Source organism: Thalassophryne amazonica, chromosome 4 (assembly GCF_902500255.1).
Source record: "Thalassophryne amazonica chromosome 4, fThaAma1.1, whole genome shotgun sequence".
Lineage (NCBI taxonomy): Eukaryota > Metazoa > Chordata > Actinopteri > Batrachoidiformes > Batrachoididae > Thalassophryne > Thalassophryne amazonica.
The window spans coordinates 14,029,764-14,044,171 of NC_047106.1; the positions used below are offsets into that span (position 1 = coordinate 14,029,764).

Consider the following 14,408-nt stretch of genomic DNA (forward strand, 5'->3'; position numbering starts at 1 on the left):
TGACACAGCACCACTGATAATTAAGCACAATTGTGTCTTTGTTAATTCGTGTTTTGCTTCAATAATGAATTTAAATTCACCCCATGAGCACCAGTAATTGTGTCTTTGGTATATTTTTTATTTTGAGTTGAAAGTATTTTTGCTGTTGTTCAGTAACTTTGAATGTTGCAGTCCATATTCAAATTGCCTTGAATTTGTGCTTTTGCATTTATTTCTGAAGATTTTTGAATTATGTATGTGAAAATTGGTGGTGTCACTGATTTTGACCCCAGCTGTAATTTGTCGTCAATATTCTCGGCAATCTTTTGTCGTTTCAGTCAGTAACCAAGATGTTGGCCACCTACCTTTCATGCTTCTCAACCATCGCTGACAACAAGATCAACTGTGGTCCAATTCTCACCTGGATGGAAGTAACTCAAAGCTCTTTATCTTCCATTATTATCATCTCACTTGATTTTTTTTTAAACCATCTAAGTATTTAACTTGTTTACTTTCCAGATCGATAATAAAGGGAACCATCTGCTGGTATCTGAAGAAGCCTCAATCAACGTCCCCGCCATCGCTGCTGCCCATGTCACCAAACGCTACACAGCCCAGGCTGCAGACGAGTTGAGTTTTGAGGTAGGGTTGGGTGAAAAAAAATAAAAAGATTCTTAGATGCGTCACGATGCGGACATGGACGGTAATGAAATGTCAGTAATAGATTTTTAACTTTGAGGGCCAAATTTTATGAAGTAAAGCCATAGGTTTTGTTTTTTTTTATCTTTGTTACAGCCTTACTTTAAACCCAAAAGAAATGAGGCATCAGGCCAAAACATGGAAGCCTGTTAAAATGTACCTGTGTCAGGGCCAATGAACCAGGCACCTCTGGCGCCCTTTTTTGGCTGCCCTTCAGCATGTTTGCAAAATAAAAATACTACTCCACTCTATCATTCTGGGAGGGGGATTGGTCTGTGCCATCAGGCTTATGGCCATCATTATTAACTAAACATACTTCATTAATTTGCTCTGTCAAATACTACTATTATGTTGCATAACTAGACAATTGGGTAACATCTCAAAAACGGTTTTAATAACACTAACCCAAATTGATAGCGGATTGAATCGAATCGAAATAATCAATTCTGAATCTAAGAATTGGAATCGAATCGATTCTTGAAATTTGAATCGATACCCAACTCTATTCGTTAGAGCTTCTGTCCTCGTAAAAAGTGGGGAGGCTGCGTGCGATGAGGCTGCAGATTCTGCGCTGTGTGCACAAAGAAAACTGAGGATAACCGCCTGTTTTTGGACTATGTGCAAGTTAGCCAGTTTAGATTGTCAGCAAATCAGCAGTAACACAAAATTTCACCATTATCACAATGCACATTCTTGTTTTATTTATTCTGACACAAGTACAAAGTGCATCAGTGCAGCACAACCAGTGTGCACCTTCATCACAACGAGGTTTGATTTTAGAACTACCAAGTAGTTACACAGTAAGAAAAAATATCCTGTGTGGGGGGAAAAAAGATGCATCACGATGCACCAATAACCCTTTTATGATCAATTCCCAGGCCTCTGAATCGTAATTGAATTGTCACTGGATAATTATCACCTAACAGAATTTTTTTTTTTTTTTTTTTTTTGAGTGATGTTCTGCGCATGTATATATGCTTTATAACATGTTCAGCCATAATCAGACCACACGTTTTTGGTCTCTGTCCTTGGCATTCCAGGTAGGAGACATTGTGTCTGTCATTGACATGCCTCCTAAAGAAGATACTGGATGGTGGAGAGGAAAACATGGCTTTCAGGTGAAATATCTGCTGTCCTGCATTCACACTGTGAAAGTATCACATCATCGACAAACAGCTTTACGAGTATTTTGTTTCATGGAAGGCTAACTGACTGTAGGACTGTCTCATGCCCTATGACTTCTGAGATAGGCTCCCTCGTAAGTATTGTCACTGAAGCTGTGTTGAATCAGTCTCTGTGCAGATGCGCAGAGCAGGAAGCTGTGTCGCATAGAAGGTAGACAATCAGCCTGTAGACCAGGGATTGATTACAGGTGTGTTCTTCAGGATTCTTGTCTGTGTCCAGTCTACCCATGTCTAAATGGGTACTGGCCTTTGGCTGGGGAAGTGACCTGTGATGGACTGACGTCTTGTCCAGGGGCAGTTGTAGACTCTCATCACTTTCATGTTGCATATTCCAGAATTGCACCAGCACCAACGGATCTGAGAGGCCAATACAGGATTATCATCTACTTTTTCTTCTGCAGGTCGGTTTCTTCCCCTGTGACTGTGTTGAGCTGATAAATGACAAGATTCCCCCCAGTGTCCAAAACTCAGTGCCAAAACCAGGTAATTGTTCCAATTTTTGACCGGTTTGGTAAATTATTTTAAAGTAACACACTATTTTGAGTTCTTAAAACCTTCTACATTCCTCAACGAAAACAAACAGGTGATTATAATCAATAAATTAAGAACCGATCAGGACAATGTTACTGCAAATCTACAAAATAGTTCATGCACAGTACTTTATTTTAAAGGTAAATTTTTAATTGTGTAAGATATTTGCAGCATCTTTGTTTTGACACTTTTTTTATTGTGCCTATTAATTTTGCACAATACTGTAAATTTGTCAAATTCTGCTCGAGTACAAACGCAACAGTAAGTTTTCATTTCAACGTGTCTCTGCATTTGTTTGGTGTGTGTGTGTGCGTGTCAGTGTGTAAGAAACATGGCAAACTGGTGACATTCCTGAGATCCTTCATGAAGTCTCGACCGCCGCCTCAGAAGCTGCGGCAGCGTGGCATCCTCAGAGAGCGCGTGTTCAGCTGTGACCTGGGCGAACATCTCCACAATTCAGGACATGAGGGTAATGTTATGTTTTTCTACCCTGTAACAATCTGCACGTTCACGTTTTCTAACACACAAAGTCTGTTCCCTCTGTGATACGTGAGTGTTTTTACATTTGTCTGGTGGTGGCAATGGTTGGGGGGTGGTGTCCATGTGGACTGGTGCCAAAACCTGTTTTTATAGGCTCCCCCCACACAAACGAACATTCAGTGGCTATTTGGGGATCACTCAGTCTGTCCATAAGTCTTGTAAGTGCAACTCTTCCTGAAACACTAGTCTGAGGGCTTGAAGGGGAGAAAATTGGATTTTTGTTTTGAAATGCTTCACCATGAGGTCTGAAGTTAAACCTTCAAAAAAAATGCACCCTGAGATCTGGCAGTGATGTATTTTTTTTGGGGGGGGGGACTCTGACAATAGCTATGCTTATAAATTTATACCCAAATATATTGTTTGCACTGCTGCAGATGGGGGAAGGGAGGTTAGTGACATCGGCTCTAGAGCACTGTAGTAGTAGAAATAGCAGCTCTCACTTCTTGAGGCAGCTTTAGTCACTCACACCCTAGTAGTTTTCTGGAATCCAGGATATGTGGGTGGTGATAGCTTTGGTGATGAAGATGAAGTTTTAAATTGTAAATGAACTGCATTTATATAGCACTTTTCCATCTGCATCAGATGTTCAAAGTGCTTTACAAATAATACCTCACATTCACCCCAGTGTGAGGGTGCTGCCATACAAGGTGTTCACTACACACCGGGAGCAACTAGGGGATTAAGGACCTTGCCCAAGGGCCCTTAATGATTTTCTGGTCAGGCTGGGATTTGAAGCCCAACGGTTTAACCACGAGACCATCACCTCCCCTTTTCATTTTAATCTCAGAATCAAACCTGCCCTTGGGCGGGTAATCGGCTAGTACCAACTAATTTGGTATAGGTGAACATGAGACGCTCTAATTGGTGCTGTACTATTCTGATAGCTTTATTTTTGATCCAGTACCCGCCTTTTTTTATTTTGCTTAGTTCTTGTCAGATTGTTCTTTGATGTTATTACACATACATACATGTGTGTGTTGTTATGTCTCAGTTGCATAATGTTTAATTTTCCTAAAACATCATAGCATGGTAAAAATTACATGTAACGTTGCCTTGGAAACAGACGTGTTTTGCCTCCTTCAGTCCCACAGGTTGTTCGCAGCTGCGCTGAATTCATCGAGAAACACGGCGTCGTGGACGGAATCTACAGACTCTCTGGGATCTCCTCCAACATTCAGAAACTGAGGTGTGTGACTTTATTTTTCCTGATCAAAACCTGAATTTAGTTTATTCTCTTATGATTTGTAGCAGCACTAAGTTGTAAGCAGATTGGTGGAAAATATTTTGAAAGATCCTAACAATGAGAGAGAGAAAAGTAACTGAACACCATAGTTAAAAAAACAAAATACACGCTGGAGGGCAATCTGCTACGGCTAAACAAGCTGTCATCAATTTTGTTTCATGATGAAAAGAACCTCATTATCACTTCATGATATCACTTGAAATTACTTGATGAACGTTCATCAAGTGATTTCTGCAACGTCACTGAAATCATCAACCTGCTCCGTGTTCAGCGACATCAAACTCATGGACACGGAGGGAAGTTATGTTCCCTCCGTGAAACACCAGTTTCAGTGTGGAATTTTAAATTGCTTGATTTTAAACATGGAAAAAAACTGACATTTCAGTGCAGTTGTAGTAATAATAATAATAATATAAGCTTCAATCATTAGTCTTAAAAAAGAAGAGAAGAGAGAAGAGACATACAATGAAACTTGTCCTCTGCATTTAATCCATCATAATTACAGTTAGACACAATCCAACCACTAGGAGCAGTGAGCAGCCACAACCCGGCGCTCGGGGACCAACTCCAGATGTAGAGACTGCCTTGGTCAGTGGCAGAGAAAGAAGCAGAACCTAAATAAGCATGTTTTTGATTGTGGGAGGAAACTGGAGGAAACCCACACAGACACAGGGAGAAAATGCAAACTCCACACAGAAAGGGCAGGAAGCGATCCCATGACCTTCTTTCTGTGAGGCACCTACTAACCACTAAGTCACTGTGCCACCCAAAAGAAGACCTGAAAGTTCAGCTACAATTTGCCAGAAGGTACATCTGTACTGCAAGCCTAGATTTGATGTTTTGGTGAAAGAAAATCCTCCTCTGTCCCACTTCATCATGAAGCTGTATAACTGGGGATATAAAATGCAAAACGTGCACTATGCAAAATTTCTCCAATCACATCCACAGAAGCCTGTAACTTCTTGGTTGTCAGTGTCTTGGTGGCTTTCCTCACTCCTTCTTCTTGCACAGTCACTCGGTTTTTTCAGAAATGTCTACTCCACACAGATTTACCACAGAGTGCCATACTGTTTGTATTTTTTACAACTGATGTAAATAAAGTTCAAGACACATTCAGTGACTTGGAAATGTTCATGTATCCATCCCCTGACTTGTCTGAAGAAAACTGGCAATAAAACTGATTATTTACAGCTATTATACCAAAGCATTCCATTACTCATGCAACCCATCATCTTGGCTTTTATATTTTTAATTAAATTATATGAAGTTAGAGATTTGCATTCAGTTTGACTTTAAGGAAGGTCATTTTAGAATTTTTTTATTTTTTGTATTTTGTATTTTTTTTTTTTTTTTTTTTTTTTGAAATGGCAGAAACAAATTAAAATGTGTGAAATACCAAGTGTTCCAGTACTTTTGGAGGGAGGGCACTGTATGCACACTGTGCACTAAACTTGCACATGTGGCTGCACCAGGTGTAAACAATGAACAGAAATGCTCAGTGTACAACACAGACAGAGGGAGTGTTGCTTCATTCTCTGCACAATCACTATTACAGCACTAAATCCTCACATAGACAATAGTTCTTGGCTGTGACATTAATGTGTAAAATCTCTTTTTATTACTTGGTCGAGGTCAATCTTTGTGTTTTGTTTTCTTGTAGTTATACAGACAGGAGGACATCTCCCACATTGTTCTGTGTGTTTTTGTCCAGGCATGAGTTTGACTCCGAGCAGATTCCAGATCTGAGTCGAGATGTTTTCAGGCAGGACATCCACTCTGTGGGCTCCCTGTGCAAGCTGTACTTCAGAGAACTACCCAATCCCCTGCTCACCTACCAGCTGTACGACAGATTCTCAGTAAGCACCAGAAACTGGGCTCAGGCTGGGGTTCAATATTAGGACGGACATATGGGTCAGGCCCTGTGAGGAGAGAAAAAACCCCACAGAGGACGCATTTCAAGTTTAAAAATTTCATTCATTTCTAAGTGCTGCTCAAAATGGGGTCATTGCATTGCGCTGACCTTTCTAGGAACAGCGGGGGATGTGCACGCTCGAACCAGAGAATTAAGGGATCCAAAACACTTGCCGCTTTGAATGTATGAAGAGGCTGAGAACGTTGGAGAAATCTCCCTGCACAGATTATTGGCCTCACCTGATGTCCGCTTTGTCCTTTGTCTTCACAGGAAGCCGTGTCTGCAGCCACAGATGAGGAGAGGCTCGTCAAAATCCACAATGTCATCCAGCAGCTGCCTCCTCCACATTACAGGTCACAAGCTCACACGCGCCCTCTGCTGGCCACAGCTGGAAGCGTTTGATCTCATAAAGATTATAAGAGCAGCTCAACGTGCCTGCAAACTATTCCTTTTTAGAACCCCGTTTACCAATAATTTGGATCACTTTTCATCAGAATTGGAGCAGCTTTAACTTTTGACCCCTGTACATCCTGAAATTTAAGTTTGTCACAATTTTTGCTGTTTTTGCCCCATAACTTCGTAACATCTAGTCATAGATAGTCCAAGCCATACCTTTTTGGAATCCCTATGATCAGACGAATAATGTGCTATGCTTTTGACCCCTAGTTGGCTATAGCTGCCACCCTATGATGGCCATTATACATTTTTCAAGTCTTGTTAACTGCCATATCAAATGTTTTGCCACCCTGGGTGGTAGTGATTGACCGACCGATCTGGCCCACGGACTAATACTTGAGTTTTAACAGGCTATTCCACGGAGTGCTGTTCCTCTACAATCACCCACAATCCAAAAAAGTGCAAAAATAGGATGAATTGGCTTAATCCAGCTGACCTCCTACAACCCCAATTCCAATGAAGTTGGAATGTTGTGGAAAATTTAAATAAAAACAGAATACAATTATTTGCAAATCCTCTTCAACTTATATTCAATTAAATACACCACAAAGACAAGATATTTAATGTTCAAACTGATAGACTTTTTTGTTTTTGTGCAAATATTTGCTCCTTTTGAAATGGATGCCTGCAACACATTTCAAAAAAGCTGGGACAGGGGTAACAGAAGACTGGGAAAGTTGATGAATGCTCAAAGAACAGCTGTTTGGAACATTCCACAGGTGACCAGGTTAATTGGAAATAGGTGAGTGTCATGATTGGGTATAAAAGGAGCATCCCAAAAGGCTCAGCCATACACAAGCAAAGATGGGGGGAGGATCACCACTTTGTGAACAACTGCATGAAAAAAATAGTCCAACAGTTTAAGAACAATGTTTCTCAGTGTTCAATTGCAAGGAATTTAGGGATTCCATCATCTACAGTCCATAATATAATCAGAAAATTCAGAGTCTGGAGAACTTTCTACACATAAGCGGCAAGGCTGAAAACCAACATTGAATGCCCGTGACCTTTGATCTCTCAGGTGGCACTGCATTAAAAACAGACATCATTGTGTAAAGGATCTTTCTGAGTGGGCTCAGGAACACTTCAGAAAACCATTGTCAGTTAACACAGTTCGTCGCTACATCTACAAGTGCAAGTTAAAACTGTACCACGGAAAGCGAAAGCCATACATCAAAAACATCCAGAAACGCCGCCGCCTTCTCTGGGCCTGAGCTCATTTGAAATAGACAGACGCAAAGTGGAAAAGTGTGCTGTGGTCTGATGAGTCCACATTTCAAATTGTTTTTGGAAATCATGGACGTTGTGCCCTCCGGACAAAAGAGGAAAAAGACCATCCAGATTGTTACCAGCGCAAAGTTCAAAAGCCAGCATCTGTGATGGCAAATATTTTCACAAAAACAATAAAGTTTATCAGTTTGAACATTAAATATCTTGTCTTTGTGGTGTATTCAGTTGAATATAGGTTGAAGAGGATTTGCAAATCATTGTATTCTGTTTTTATTTACATTTTACGCAATGTCCCAACTTTATTGGAATTGGGGTTATAACAGGCTGGCTTATAAAATACACACCTGGCAACTCCGCCGAAAAACAAAGGCAGGAACTATGCTCTCAGCCAGAAACGGCAACAAACGCTGCTTCGGCTTCAGATTTTGACTGCGATGGAGCACGATCAAAGAAGTTCCAAGCCATAGTTGCTACAAATACTCCATTTAAAGAAGTTTGAACATGATTGAAGCTGTTAAGACTACTCATACCCAGAAGTGACCACGTACTAGCAACGATTTTGAGAATCAGGATGAAATTTCAGTTTCAATTTATTTTTATTTATATAGCGTCAAATCACAGTAGAGTTGCCTCAAGGCGCTTCACACAAGTAAGGTCTAACCTTACTAACCCCCAGAGCAACAGTGGTAAGGAAAAACTCCCTCTGAGGAAGAAACCTCAAGCAGACCAGACTCAAAGGGGTGACCCTCTGCTTGGGCCATGCTACAGACATAATTACAGAAACAATTCACAAAACAAATATACAGGAAATACTGTTGGTGCACAGGACAGGAAGGTCTCCAGCACAATTTCCACACCCATCTCTGGATGGAGCTGCACCTTAAACAGAGAGAAAAAAAACAGAATCAAGCATCAGAAAGACAAGAAACACAGTATAATTTGTCAGCATTAAACCACAAGAAAAACAGGAAATACTAAGGTGACCGCTGGCCACTAGCCCTGAGCTTCACTAAAAGACCCAGACTTTAGGTAAAGTTGAGGCTGCTCCGTTTCCTAATAAAATGAATTAATAGAGTGAAAAGCGTAGAAAAAAACGTATACTATGCCAGTATGCTAGCCATACGAAAGGGAAAATAAGTGCGCCTTAAGTCTGGACTTGAAAGCTTCCACAGAACACATGAGCCGAGGCTAAACGTTAACTGGTCAACTTGATGCCGATGTCTCACTGGACCAAGAACCATCATTTCAGTCTTAACAGAGTTTAAAAGTAGGAAGTTTCTAGACATCCAGCTTCTCACTGATGCAAGGCAATCTTCTAAGGATTTTATGTGGATGAGATGACCAGCAGTTATCGGCATGTATAACTGAGTATCATCAGCATAGCAGTGGAAAGGTAATCCCAAAGCAACACAATATGTGCCCAAGAGGTGCTATATAAAGGGAGAAAAGCAGGGGCCTAAGTCGGACCCCTGTGGAACCCCAAATTTCATGTCACTAAGGTTAGAGATAGTGTTACTGTACAGAACACAGTGAGAATGACTGGTCAAGTATGACGTCAACCATGCAAGGGCACTCCCAGTAATCCCAAAATGATTTTTCAGCCTATCAAGTAGAATATGATGATCCACGGTATCAAACACAGCACTGAGATCTAGCTGCACAAGAACCGTAGTGGTGTCCGAATCCATTGTAAGCAGAAGATCATTCACCACTTTAGTGAGAGCCGTCTCTGTGGAATGATATTTTCTAAAAGCAGACTGCAGTGGCTCAAAGAGATTATTCTCAGTAAGATAGTCCACGAGCTGCCGTGAAACCACTTTTTCCAGACTTTTAGAGCAAAATGATAGATTTGATATCGGTCAATAGTATTTCAATACACTAGGGTCAAGATTAGGTTTCTTAAATAATGGTTTAATCACTGCAGATTTGAAACATTTAGGAACAGATCCAGAAGTTAAAGAAAGATTAATAATTTCTAGCACAGTTGGCCCAAGAGTGGACCTCAGGTCCTTAAACAGTTTTGTTGGTACAGGATCAAATAGACAGGTTGTGTTTTTGTTGACGTTACGAGTTTCGTCAGCATGCCTAGAGAGATACTCTCAAATTCTGTTAATCTAGGTAATACCTCATTAATGGCGCCCACCTCAATAGTAGGGTGTAGTGGCTGGGTTGAGGCATGCTGGGATATGTTTAACCTAATGTCTTCATTTTTCTCCTCAAAGTAATCCACAAAATCTTGTGCTGGAAAAGGAGAGCAACCTACAGGTGGTCATCCATGAATAAGTGTTGCCACTGTTTTGAACAAGAACTTTGAGTTATGCTTGTTTTTGTTGATCAAATCAGAGTAGTAGGTCCCCTCTGTAGCCAGTAATGCATGCTTATAGGCTGAGATAGCATCACGCCACGCAAGGTGGAATACCTCTAATTCTGAACTACGCCATTTCTGTTCTAGACCTCTAGCCTTATGCTTGAGGTCACGCAGGTAATCATTGACCAAGGTGACTGTATTTTGGGGGTGCGCGATTTTAACAAAGGTACCACAATCATGTTCAGTGTAGTTTTGAGCACTGAGTTTAAACTATCCACAAGACTGTCTACGGATTGGATATTTGCCAGATGTGAGGCTAAGACATCAAATTTTTTTTGAACAGTGCAAAAATTGGATCCCGATTCCAAATCTGGTGCTAGTGATAGTCGTAACTACTACGTATACCAAGTTTGTTCAAGATTGGCAAAGATGGATCAAGAAGTTACTATAATGCTTCAAGATGTTATGTGTCGACGCGGATTGAGGAGCGAACCTGCGTCTCATGGAACCCAGCGCTAAAATAACCAGAAAGCGGTTCCAATAACAAAAACAATTTATTTATTCACCCTCTGGTGCATAATAAAGTGTAAAAACTAAAATAGCGTCATTATGGTGGAGTGAAGGCTGGCACGCTCTCCAGCGCCCAAAAGGATCGAAGCCCGGCGCTTCTGGACTCACAATCACCGCCAAACACCCCCCAGGAGGACACGAGTAACCGACTCTCTGCGAAGGATAGAAGAGGTGAGGTAAGTCAGCAGTTACAACTAATATCCTTCAAAAGACACACACCATCAGCAACACATTGAGGTCTGTATTTTAAGCTTTATGCAAATGAGCAGCTTCTCACAACAGGTGGAGGATCACTTGTCCGCACGCCACAGCAGTGAGAAGCAAGCTGCACAAGTCTCATCACAATTCAAATCTACTGCGTAACAAAATACCAAGTTACTATCAACAAGTAGTCAAACAATTAATCACCTCTGATGTGTGCTGACAGCATGTGTCCCTCACCCCTCCTGCTTCACAGGCTCGATGTGTCAAACCCAGGCGCGGTCCTCAGCGTCTCACAAACGAACATCACAAGGTCGAGTTCCCTGCAGTTCTGCTTGAATCACACATGACTTAAATGCAGAACGCCATCCAATTATCTGCTTCAGCTGAAAGTCTTTAAGGCTGCACGTGAGCACCATTCACAGGTGCTGCACATGATGTTGATGAGGGTAAAGGACTCTTCAGCCAGCACCTTCTCCACAGACAAATCAGTTTTCATGCCACCTGGAGAGCAAAGAAAAGAAAAGAACACCAAAATGTCCAGCCACACCCCCCAACACACAACAATACCCCCCCTTTAATGGGAAGCTTCCTGGCGACCGAACAGACCAGGCCCGAGAACAGCACCTCCCTCCGGGGTCCTCGTCAGGAAGCAGACAGCACAACGCTCCCAAAGTCCACCACAGACAGCAGGACAGGGCACCGCAGCTGGAAGGCTGGCTGGCATCAACAAAAACCCCAAAACAGTCCCCAGTACAATCCAACACACAAGAAAAAACACAAAACCCACCCAAAACCTCCCCAGGGGACCGTCCCATCCAACCCCGGGAAGAAAAGAAAAACACCCAAACGCAAAACCCAACACAGCCCACAAACACAATACAAACATAAATGCATAAAAGAAAAATAACAAACAACCCCCCCAGAACGACCTGCAGAGCCCAACCCCCCCAGAAGGCCTTTACTGCCAGTTCCAGGAGGAACAGCCAGAACCAGAATCCCACAAAGGTCCCCAGGTGTACATGGAGCAAACGGCGCCCCCCAGAGGACCGTACCATCAACCCCAGGAGGTACCCTCCCCACAACCCCGGAACCCCAGACCCGGCCACACTTGGCTAGTCGGCCCCAAGCCAATTCCCCCCCAGAGGACCGTCCCATCAACCCTGGAGGTGGAACCCGGAAGGAAACAAAACAAAATCAAAATCCAACCCCCGGAGGACTACCAAAAACAACCCCGGGGGCAAATAAAACAACCGTAAACCCTGTCACCTTCCCCGGCACCCCGAAAGACCCCAGGTCCCTCCCAGAGCCCCTCGGCGGCTCAATTTTGGCAAACGGCTCAAAACATTAAGCCGGGGAAGGGAACAGGAAAAACTAACCCAGCCCCAACCCCATGGCGCAGCGGAAAACCGGAAATACGTCCGGTGCCCCAACTCGACCATACCCCAGCCTCTCGGGAGGGGTGGAACTACCGAAATGGCAAACGGCAACAGATCGGCCCACCCCTCCGACTGAGGTATGTTCCCGCTGCACCACACCCCGGGCAACACCAATGACAACGGTACAAAGGCTCACCGAGGCTGGAGTGGAACCGGGCCCTAACCAAACCAAGAAAAACGCCCCTAACCCCCCCCCCCCCCCCAGGTGCAGAGGTCTTCTGAGAAAGCTCAGCGTGACCAACCTGCACCACCCCACAACCCACAAGACGAACGGTCTTGGGGCAAGTGAGGTGGGGGTTAGGGATGTAGGGAAATAAAAAACAACAAAATAAAACGACCCAAAAACCCAAACAGAAAATACCTAAAAACACATTAAAAAATACCGATCAAGTGAGCCCAGACGGGCTTCTAACCGCCTAACGTTCACTCCACCAGACACGCCTCTGACTCCCCAAACAAATTATAAACCCCTATTCAAAGAAAACAAAACATTAACCCATACAAGTTTTTTTTTTTGTGTGTGTGTGTGTTATTTTGCCTGTCCCAGAACACCTGGAGATACGTCACCATTATTTTTCTTGACGCTTATACATCGGGACAATACAGTGGTCTCTGCTTGTCCGAGCTGCATGGGCTCGTCAGCAAGAGGAGCCAGAGGTCCCGTCGGAGGAGCCTCAGTGGTGCGAAGAAGAGGCGGCCCAGATCTGTGTCGGGGAAAGCCCCGAGACGAAAAAACCCGCTCTGATGGCCGCCCGTTGGAGGAGCCTCAGTGGTGCGAAGAAGAGGCGGCCCAGATCTGTGTCGGGGAAAGCCCCGAGACGAAAAAACCCGCTCTGATGGCCGCCCTCTCTCGCGTCCACGCGCCGTCATCCGATCATCTAGACGAATCACCAACGATATTAGCTCATCTAAATCGTTTGGCTCGTCATGGACTACCAGCTCGTCTTTTAATGACTCATTTAACTCATCTACAAACACTCCTCGTAAAGCTGCGGCGTTCCAACCTGACTGAGCAGAAAAAATCCGGAAGTCCACGGAATACTCCGCCGCACTCCGCCTCCCCTGCCTGAGATTCTGCAACCATTGGGCAACGGTATTCGTTTTCACCGGATGGTCAAAAACCAGTCGGAACTCCCGGGAGAAATCCCCAAAGGATCCCAACAATGGCAAGTTGTCACTCCACAACGCTGCGACCCAAGCCAAGGCGTCACCCCAGAGCAAATCCGCCACATATGAAACACGGCTCCCATCAGAAGAGAAGGAAGCCGGTCGCTGAGCAAAAACCAGAGAACATTGCATCAAAAACGAAGCACAGGCTTCAACGTCTCCCGCATAACGCTCCGGATGACAAATACTCGGTTCGGACGCCGAATCTCTGGGTGACGGAGTTATCTGCACCAGTATCGATGGTGCCGCAGCTGGAGCAGCAGGAAGCGGAACGGCTTGCGCTGCAAGCTCCGTAACACGGGCGTCTGTTTGTTTACTTTGGTTTGCGAGAAGCTGTAATTGCTCCCATATTTTCTCCAAGTGTTCTTGAACTTTTTCAGCAAATGGAACCGCCTCTGCCGCTGGGTCCATTATGGAATGGCCGGGAACTATTGTTATGTGTCGACGCGGGTTGAGGAGCGAACCTGCGTGTGACGGAACCCAGAGCTAAAATAACCAGAAAGCGGTTCCAATAACAAAAACAATTTATTTATTCACCCTCTGGTGCATAATAAAGTGTAAAAACTAAAATAGCGTCATTATGGTGGAGTGAAGGCTGGCACGCTCTCCAGCGCCCAAAAGGATCGAAGCCCGGCGCTTCTGGACTCACAATCACCGCCAAACACCCCCCAGGTGGACACGACAAACCGACTCTCTGCGAAGGATAGAAGAGGTGAGGTAAGTCAGCAGTTACAACTAATATCCTTCAAAAGACACACACCATCAGCAACACATTCAGGTCTGTATTTTATGCTTTATGCAAATGAGCAGCTTCTCACAACAGGTGGAGGATCACTTGTCCGCACGCCACAGCAGTGAGAAGCGAGCTGCACAATTCTCATCACAATTCAAATCTACTGCGTAACAAAATACCAAGTTACTATCAACAAGTAGTCAAACAATTAATCAC

The 14,408-nt window shown here is 43.6% G+C and overlaps 1 protein-coding gene across 4 annotated transcripts in view; it reads left to right on the forward strand.

Moving 5' to 3' along the window:
• Positions 1 to 14,408, forward strand: part of arhgap32a (Rho GTPase activating protein 32a) — a 109,149-nt gene that overhangs the window by 68,258 nt on the left and 26,483 nt on the right. For all 4 annotated transcript variants that reach the window (XM_034169133.1, XM_034169134.1, XM_034169132.1 and 1 more), the window contains 8 exons: positions 318 to 410; positions 499 to 621; positions 1,719 to 1,796; positions 2,264 to 2,345; positions 2,713 to 2,862; positions 4,017 to 4,119; positions 5,888 to 6,032; positions 6,359 to 6,441. In XM_034169133.1, coding sequence (XP_034025024.1) covers positions 318 to 410; positions 499 to 621; positions 1,719 to 1,796; positions 2,264 to 2,345; positions 2,713 to 2,862; positions 4,017 to 4,119; positions 5,888 to 6,032; positions 6,359 to 6,441 — 857 coding nt within the window. The remainder of the gene's footprint in view (positions 1 to 317; positions 411 to 498; positions 622 to 1,718; positions 1,797 to 2,263; positions 2,346 to 2,712; positions 2,863 to 4,016; positions 4,120 to 5,887; positions 6,033 to 6,358; positions 6,442 to 14,408) is intronic.